At 48.8% G+C, this 9,555-nt stretch overlaps 1 protein-coding gene and 1 pseudogene across 1 annotated transcript in view; one reads left to right on the top strand and one right to left on the bottom strand.

Moving 5' to 3' along the window:
* Positions 1-2,719: 2,719 nt before the first annotated feature.
* rapgefl1 (Rap guanine nucleotide exchange factor (GEF)-like 1) overlaps positions 2,720-9,555 on the top strand; it is a 33,540-nt gene continuing 26,704 nt past the window's right edge. Inside the window, exons 1-2 of the mRNA XM_084924930.1 lie at positions 2,720-3,399; positions 5,193-5,479. Coding sequence (XP_084781056.1) covers positions 3,200-3,399; positions 5,193-5,479 — 487 coding nt within the window. The 5' untranslated portion in view covers positions 2,720-3,199. The remainder of the gene's footprint in view (positions 3,400-5,192; positions 5,480-9,555) is intronic.
* Positions 5,494-9,555, bottom strand: part of LOC146387898 (uncharacterized) — a 9,522-nt pseudogene continuing 5,460 nt past the window's right edge.

The following is a 9,555-nucleotide window of genomic DNA, read 5'->3' on the forward strand; positions in this document are numbered from 1 at the left end:
TAATAATGCACACTTTCAGCTGTAACACAGGTTAAACAGGTGAGTTATAATAACAGGTGTTATAAAGGAAGAAATGATCTACAGAGTGCAAACAGTTTGTGTTACCGGCTGCGAACATGTTGACTCTGCTGTAACAAACATTTTCATATAATAAATATTCTATTCTATCCTAAAGTTTTAACAGGGGAGTCTACGGGGACAGACTCACTGCTGCCTCTGCTGGACACCAGAGGAACTGCAGGCGCATGAGCTGCTTTTTGTTTTCCCAGCATGCACTGCGAGCGAGTCCTCAGTAATCCAAAATGTAACCCTAACACTAAAGCCACATTTTGAGTGTGAGAAATGCCTTCAACCCCGTGGGGAACTGGATTTTGGTACGTATGAGGACTGTTGGTCCCCACCAAGATAGTAAGAACCTGTAGACACACACACACACACACGCACGCACACGCACACACACACACACACACGCTTCTGTTTTTCTGGCCGTTAATATGAATATTTATGACCTGCAGGGGGCGGGCTGCAGCGCTTATATAAATGTGTGATTGGCAGCTGCTGGTAGCCAATCAGCTCGCAGGCAGTGGCTCCTCCTCATGAATATTCAGCAGCAGGTGAAGCAGAAGGATCCCCCCCCCCCCCCCCCCCCGTAAATGAAGCTGATGAAAAGAAGAAGAAAAAACAAACGGCAGTATCTTTGTTGCCGTGGTCACACACACTGCCGTAACCATGGTGATGGGCTCATTGACACTGTGACTGACAGCTGAATGTAGATGATGATGTAAGGACTTCTGAACAGGAGGAGCTTCCTGCCTTCTAATTGGCTCCTGATCTGTGATGTTAGCAGCGAGTCCTGCTGTCTTTACATGATTTTTACTTTCACGTTTCATTTTTCTCTCCTTTCTATTAAAATATTTTTTAAATCTTTGTCAGCTTTCTGTGAGTTTGTTCTTATTCTCATATTTTTACTTTATCTTGGATACTTTAGTTTTTCTTTCCATATGTGCAGGATTTATTTCTTCCCTGTTGGTTTGATTCTTTTTCAGCATTTCTTCATTTGTCTGGTTTTACTGGCCGAAGCTTTTTGCTCCTGACTTTCTGTTTAAACTGCTCCGGGGTTGCAGCAGCAGGAGGATATTAACACTGTGTCAGCTCCAAATCTCAAGCTTAGACAGCTTCGTCTGTGTGCAGCACAGATGATGATGATGATGATGATTTCAGATATTTGTCAGGACTTCACCTGTTTGACCTCAGAACACCTGAACTGTCTGTGTGCAACCAGAGACCACTGAGCATGTGCAAACGTGAGCCCCAGGAGTGACACGCGCCATGTTCGATCAAACATGAACACACACAGGTCACAGCGTACCTGTGTAATAAAGCTTTCTTTCTTTTTCTGTGGAATCCCCTCGTCCTCCAGCCTCACTGTAACAGAAACACTGGGTTCAAGTATTAGAAAAGTGATGAAGATTATTTGGTAAAAAGCTGCTTCAGAGAAAAATAACGCAGCGTTAACAGCACGGGGCAGAGGACACGCACACGCACACACACACGCACACACACGGTGTCACTCACACTGAAGGCGGGCTCAACATTAACGAGTTACAGTCAAAATATCTGCTCATGTCAAAGTTCAAAAAGCCGTCCTGCTGTTAAAATGTGTAACGATCAGTACAAACGCAGACACCATGTATATAGTTCACTCATACATATATATTGCTTATTATTATTTTTATCATTGTATATTATTTTCCCCTCTTTACTTTTGCACCTTGTGGTCCAGCTGCCCGATTTCGCTGTGCAAGACAGTTACAATAAAACTCTCTAAGTCTAAGTCTCGAAACTGCTCCTGAATAAGTCCCGTGGGCTGCAGTCTGGACTCTTGGCTGTGGGGGTCAAAGGTCAAAGGACAGCTGGGATCCTGTCCAATCAGGTGTGCTCCTCAGCCTGCTCCCCTCGGGGATTGGTGATCTCGCCCTGATCATTGATCCTGTACACAGACACGCGTGAGAACAACTGGAATGTGTGTTAGTGTGAGTCGTGTCCTCAGAGTCCGAGCTTCAGGTGAGCTGACAACACGCTGTCATGCACAGGTGAGGTCATCCAGACGTGTTCCCGCTGAAACAGGCTTGCCGTTATAATCATCATCATTTCTTTGGTTTTATGCTCATGATTTGTGTCTGTGGTGGAGGTGTGGTCTCAGGTGATGGGGGTGTGGTCTCAGGTGGTGGTGTCAGGTTACAGCAACATGCTGCTGGCTGCTCCCGCAGGAGGAGGAGCAGGGGTGTGTGTGTGTCGGGTTACAGTTTGCTGTGTGGCTGATTGTTGCGATCATGTTCCAGCACACAGATCGATAAACGGTCAGGTGACCTCACAGAGAGTCAATAATGTTGGTGTGACGCTAAATCCAGGTGACCTCTGACCTCTGTGAAAAGTCCTGGCTGGTCTTTGATCGTGGTTGTGCTAAAGGTGTGTGTGCGCGTGCAGGTGGATAAGAGTAACGTGATCTGGAGCTGAAGTCTCGCGGTACTTCCGGCAGAAATGAGCGCTCCTGTCGTTGGGGATATTTCCATATCCATCAATTTTACACCACTGCAAGTAAATGTGTCTGCGCGTGCCCGCCCTGCCAGTGCCGCGGGAGCGCGCAACTGCAGCAGATGAGCGCGGGGAGGGCCGGGGGAGCGTGCACGTTCACACTCACTTCTCATCGCTTTAATTTAGCAGAAGGGGAGGAGAGAGAGGGAGAGAGAGGCAGGGAGAGAGTAAGAGAGAGCTCGCGCACAGTCTCGCGGACCGTCGGAGCTTCCGCAGCATCGGACCTGGAAACCAAACCGAACCAGCACCGCTGCCCAGAAAACCCACAGCACCGGAACGCAGCGCCGGGCGCGTGCTCAGGTGAGGAGCAAGAGGAGGAGCGGACCGAGGCCGAAGCCCGAGCGGAGAGGCCGGGGACGGTGCAGCAGAAGCCGGGGCCGTTGCCACGGAAGAGTCGGTGTGAAAGCAGGAGAGGAGCACGGAGGAGCACCTCCGCCTCCGCCGATGGGGTAGAGCCGGCTGGCGTCCGCAGCAGCCCGCAGAGCCTCGGACGGTCCGCGCTCACCTGCCCGCCCCGACCCGCGGGGCCGGTGATGTAGCAGCCGCCCCCTCCCATCGCATCCACCCACCGAGTACCGCCGCCTCCTCCGCCCAGACTCCCACCATGCCTGCGGGGATGAAACCTCTGGAGAAGTTCCTGAAGAAGCAGACCACGGCGCTGACCCGGGCTGGGGGCTTCGTCGGCGGGGTGGCAGATAAAGCCGGCGGCACCGGGGCGTCCCGCCGCAGGGCCAGCCTGTCCCGGGTCGTCCCGTTCTTCAGGGAGACGTCACCGGAGAGCGGCCAGGCTCGCGAGGTGTTCAGGTGAGACAGAGCGGGTTCGTGGGGGATGAGCAGCAGGTGGACCGCGGTCCTTAAAGGGGTCTCCCCGTCTGCAGGTGAACCCGTGATTTAGTCACGTGATCGCAGACACCTTATGTAACCGGCCGGTAACGCTGCGGTTACAGTCAGACCCGTGTTACCTGAATGTTACCTGCGTGTTTCCGACACCTGTGACATACTCACACTGTTTACCTTTAAATACAAGCCTGCTGTTGTGTTGTTGACTCCTGTGAGCTGGATTTATTTACACTGTGAGCCGCAGCTGGCGACAATGGGAAGGAAAAACTCCCTTTTAACAGGAAGAAACCTCCAACAGGCTCAGGGAGGGGCGGGGCCATCTGCTGTGGACCAGCGGAAGGCTTTTCAGGGAGTTTTTAGGACTTCCTGATAATAATGAATCACAGTCGTCCAGCCTGGAAGTAATAAATGCATGAACTAGTTTTTCAGCGTCACTCTGAGACAGGATATTTCTAACTTTAGAGATGTTGCACAAATGGAAGAAAGCAGTCTTACATATTTGTTTAATATGTGCGTTGAAGGACATGTCCTGGTCAAAAATGACTCCAAGGTTCCTCACAGCGTTACTGGAGGCCAAGGTAATGCCATCCAGAGTAAGAATCTGGTTAGATACCATATTTCTAAGATTTTCAGGGCCGAGTACAATAACCTCAGTTTGATCTGAATTAAGAAGCAGAAAGTTAGCGGCCATCCAGGTCTTTATGTCTTTAAGACATTCCTGCAGTTTAACTAATTGGTGTGTGTTATCTGGCTTCATGGACAGATAGAGCTGGGTGTCATCTGCATAGCAGTGTAAATGTATGCTATGTCTTCTACTGATGCTGCCTAAGGGAAGCATGTATAATGTAAACAGAATTGGTCCTAGCACTGAACCCTGTGGAACTCCATAATTGACCTCAGTGTGAAGAGGACTCTGTCTGAGTATTAATTCTGTGTGAAACTCTTTGTGCTCGTTGTTTCAGTTTTTCTGAAAAACATAAATTCCTTGATTCAGACTTTAGTTTACATCAGACTGATTCACAGCAGGAACAGCAAAAAGATCACTGACATTAGGAGAGAAGTGAGTGAAAGACTGACATTCGTTGGTTTAGCCGTCAGTAACAGCTGTCTCTGACTCTACGCTGCCACTCTGATGTTGATGTGATGGACGACACTTTAACAGTCTGGGATCTGTCCTGCTCCTCGTCAGCTCCGCGTTTTACTCTTGGACTTGTTCCTGGCTTTGCATGATCCATAGTTTATAATAATCCTTCTGTATCTGAGCCTCAGTGCAGCTCCTCACTTCATCCTCTGTGTGAAGCAAGCTGTTTTACCTTCTCATCAAGGTAAACTTCTTCTGATTAGGTGCCTCAGCAGGTGGGTGGGGCTTCTGTCCTTTCTATGACATCATTCAGGTGTGCAGTGTATAAAACTGATAGTGTTTCCAGCAGTCTGAGCTCCCAGTGATTACTGTTCACACACTGAGCTCATTACTGGAAACTTAATAGTTAATACAGGCAGGTCTTAAAGAGACAGGAGCTAAAATGGCTTGTTTCAGCCGGCGATGAGCTGAGGGCCGGTTTAGGGTGAATGAGGATTGTTTTGAGTCATGCAAAGCTGACGTCCTCAGAGGTCTCGTCCAACTTTATCGACTCAGTGACGACTCTGATTAAATAAGACATTCAGGTTCAACCCCAAAACGAAACCACCACACACACTCTTCAATAAATCTGCAGCAGAGACAAACTCTGACGTTTGACCTTTGACCCCCCCCACAGCCCTGACAGTGAGGACCCGCCCTCCTGGCCCTCAGCCACAGGGACCGGTGTAGTGACGGCCCCCAGCAGTGCTAATGGCTCCGGCTCTGGTTCGGGGTCCGGTTCTGGTTCTGGAGGAGGAGACGTCCGCAGCCCGTCTCTGTCCAGTGACGAGCAGAGCTCTGAGGCGAGCCTCATCACGGATGGAGGAGGAGGAGGGGGGACACCTGTTCATGCCGATACCCCGGAAAACCTGACGCTCGCCGTGCTGGACAGCGTGGTGGGAAAACGCTTCGGACACTGCAAAGGTAAGAAGTGAGATTCACGAGCCCGGCTCACGTGTGACCCCAGGAAGTCTGAAGGTCCAGTTCTGGATCTCTAAGGGACTGAACGTCTCTGTGAGTGATGGAAGTGTGGAGCAGCAGGTCGGCAGGCGCACGGCACGCTCGCGCCCACAGGCCACTGCGACCGTGCCGTCAGTGAGCACGCTCAGTGTGCTGATTGGTCAGACGTCCACGTTCACATCTGACCAAACAAACGGCACCAGAGTTCAGTCAGTGCAGGCCTCTGTTTGGGCTGATTGGTTGGCTTCATTGTTTGTACCACGACCTGTTTTATACTGTGTGTGTTTCTGAGGCTCCTCAGCCTCCAGCAGGTGTGTGCGTGTGCGTGTGATGTAAACGTGTCGCTTTCGAAGCCTCTGGTCTCCCGGAGAAAAGAGCGCTGCAGCGGCGAGAGGCCGTGAGCTGTTTCTTTGGACTCGACTGCAGAAACTCTGAGAGAGAAAATCTGCTGTAGGATGGAGATCGGGCCGAGTCGGCTTCCTGCAGGAGGATTTTCATTTTTACAGCTCATATCACACAGACCGCAGCCTCAGCGCGGGGTGTGAGTGTGTGTGTGTGTGTGTGTTCAGCTCCAGCGGTTACATAATCACTGCCGTCCTCTTTCAGAAACGCAGCCTGCTTATTACAGCTGAAGTGGGTGTGCAGGCATGCGTATGTGTTCCTGCAGGAATGTTTGCCTTCATGCTTGTGTGTGTGTGTGTGTGTGTGTGTGTGTGCTGTTTTCTGCTGCAGACTTTTTGCATTTCTGCTTTTTCACAGATTAGAAAATAAAAAAGATCTTCAAAAATTTCATAAAAATATCAAATGCACTTAAACATTGTAACAATTTAAAAATCTGCAATAAGACATCAAATGTTTTAAAATTGTAATTAAGAAAAATCCAGAAAAATCATTAAAATAAAAACAACCAGAATTCAAATATTGAGTAAAAAACTTTATTTCGTGTCATTTTGTAATTTTAGAAACACAGAAAATAAAGCTGAACGTGTCCTGATGAGTAAAGCTTTGATGTAACATGAAGAGTCGTTTCATGCTGTGGAGCTTCTGCTCAGCAACACTGAAGCGATCACCGAGCGACGTCTTTATTATGTTCTGTTTCTATAATAAAGGCCAAAGAACAGACGTGTCTGTAGCTTCCTGCTGCTCGGAGGATCCGGATGGTCGGCTCGCTCCGTGCGTTATGTAAGCGCTCGGCGTTACTCTGCAGAAACTAGAGAAAAACTAGAGAATTTTCACTTGTTTCAAGGTAAAATATTAAGTGAAAAAATCTGCAAATGAAACAAGTGAAAATTCTCAAGTTTTTCTCTAGTTTCAGGATTCACTGTCTTGAAACAAGTTCCTTTATCTTACTGATGCTTTGTAGCTGGTTTAGTCTTATTTTAAGTGTAATGAGATAATTTCGGCTAGAAATAAGACAAATATACTTGGTAAGATTTTGAGTTCTTGCAGCGTAATAAGCTCTTCACAGTTTGAGCTGTGAGCTCCATTTTCCTCAAACGAGTCATTTGTTCACACGAGTGAAGACGTCAGAGCTGCTGAGGACATGAAGACCTTCACACGTTTTAATCACAGCTCAGTTTCAGTTACACGGCTCTGCAAAATAATGTCCTGCATCTGCACGCGACGAGTTTGGTAAATGCGACGTGTCTCAGGCTGAATCAGGAAACGTATCAGCAGATTGAATCTGAGTCTGGGCAGTGATGCTTTATTGTGAAAAAGCTCCACTTCCTGTTATCAGCTGTTAGAGGATCAAACTGAAATAATCTCACAGATTGGCGTCCCTCGCCGTCCTGCTGCAGGGGCGTGTCTGAGGGGGAACCGCTGAGTGCGAGCAGGCAGGACGCCACTTCCTGCGGTCGGGGTCGGCGTGTCAGACGGGACGCTTAACACTTCCTGTCTTTGAACGCGTTTGGGACAGAGGAGCCAGAAGCAGCCCGGTGTGTGCGGTCAATGGCCCACAATACATTGCACACACACTAAAGCTGCGTGTCAGAGTTTCAGGTGTTTGTGAGAAACTGCGTCCGTGAAGCAAACAGGCGCCGACGTCCGACGATCAACCGAATTTTCTGCAGCCTGATTTAAAACACGTGAGAGAGACAGACGGGGACGAGGACACGCTTCTGAGACGCTGTGAGCGTTTGTGTCCATCACCACATGAAACCGTATTAATAATAATGATGGATTGCATTTATACAGCGCTTTTACAATCCCACTATTCATTCACTCTCACATTCACACACTGGTGGAGGCAGCTACAGGTGCAGCCACAGCTGCCCTGGGGCAGACTGACAGAAGCGAGGCTGCCATATCGCGCCATCGGCCCCTCTGGCCATCACCAGTAGGCGGGAGGTGAAGTGTCTTGCCCAAGGACACAACGACCAGTACAGAGAGAGCAGGGGGATCAAACCAGCGACCTTCCGGTTACAGATGAGCTTCCCGATCCCCTGAGCCACGGTCGCCCCTTAAATAATAATAATAATAATAATAATAATAATAATAATAATAATAATAATAATAATAATTATTATTATTATTATTATTATTATTATTATTATTATTACTACAACAACAACGTGCCCTGCTGTGTGTGTTCACACGCTCACCTTAATCTGAACCAACGTCTGCTTTGTGGAAGATTTCAAAGATTTTCTGCAGAATTACAGAAAATTCTGGATGTAATTCAGGGTTTTGTTCCCTGCAGGTGGGTCTGTGTGGCACAGTGTGTGTGTGTGTGTGAGACCCAGCCGCTGAGTGGAGCAGCATTTGCTGTGATGGATGCACGCAGCGCTCCAAAGGTCTGTGATTAGCAGCTGTTTGTTGTCCCAGCAGATTAGCGGCCCGTCTGTGGACGCAGGTTTAATGCGGCGGGTTTGTGTCGGAGCAGAGACGCGAGGCGGCTGCGTTTCTCTCTGAGATGAGGAATAAAAGCTGGGCTTGCCCTCAGGAGCGTCGCAGCTCTGCAGGATTCAACTCCTTCTGTCACTGTGTTTCTGGTTGCTCTGCAGGACTACAAATATGGAGAGGCAGTCATTTACAAACTACAAACCCAGCCAGTCTGAGTGTAATTTAACAAAACACTGACAAAATCATCAGAAGCAAAGATGAAGATGTTTTTTCTCAGGCTGTGAACAGTTTATGGATCCTTATTAAAGCGAAGCTTCAGAATGTCTGTGGCATTAACTGAGTCCTGTGGTGAGCTCAGAGGTCAGAGGTCAGAGGGTGTCGGGCAGGTGAGCTGCAGCGGAGCGACGAGTCTGCAGCTGGAAATCACTGCTTCATATTTAACACTGCAGAGCTTCAGCCCGTCAGCCTGACCCACATCCAGCCTTCACTGCTCACACACACACACACACACTCGCTCAGGAAGTTCGGCTGCTTTGAGACGGTGTTCGTTGTGTTTTGCGCCGCGATGCGTGCTCACCTTTCTGGTTTTACCTGCTCTTCACACACACGCACACCTGCATGTTTCAAACGTCACACACTTTGACGTGTTGCCAAAACCGTTGATTGAGAAACAAAAATCTGGATTTCAGATTCCTTCACTCTGCTCATGTGACCTGTTTATGGGAAAGCTCGGGTTTCCTTCATGAACACTGGGATTTTTGAACGCTCTGCTAAAGCGGACTGACTTTACTGCTGAAGTGCAGCAGAGTGGCTTTGCATGATCTTCATAATAATCCTTGTCTGTCTCCTCCCACAGCACACTCGTGTGTTTGATGGAGGCGCTGCTCGTGTTTAACGTTGGAGGGCGACCCTGTGAGAAAGTTTAACCATGAATCACCATCAAGTATTCAAGAGCGCTCGCACCTCTGATTACTGACCAATGACTGTGACCAGTCAGAGAGGCTGACGGGGGCGTGGTCCCCCACAGGGCTGCTTCAAACAGACAGAAAAACTCAAACTGACTTCAGGTCAGTTATGTTGGACCACAGACTGTATATAAAAGATGTATGCAGTACCACGATGCCAGCGTGCCGGTCACGAGGCGGGGGACGGTGTAAGTGCCACACAAACAGCTCCTCTTTCTTTAGAAGTCGTGT

This window comes from Perissodus microlepis, chromosome 4 (assembly GCF_051167445.1).
Source record: "Perissodus microlepis isolate ML-2025 ecotype Zambia chromosome 4, ASM5116744v1, whole genome shotgun sequence".
Lineage (NCBI taxonomy): Eukaryota > Metazoa > Chordata > Actinopteri > Cichliformes > Cichlidae > Perissodus > Perissodus microlepis.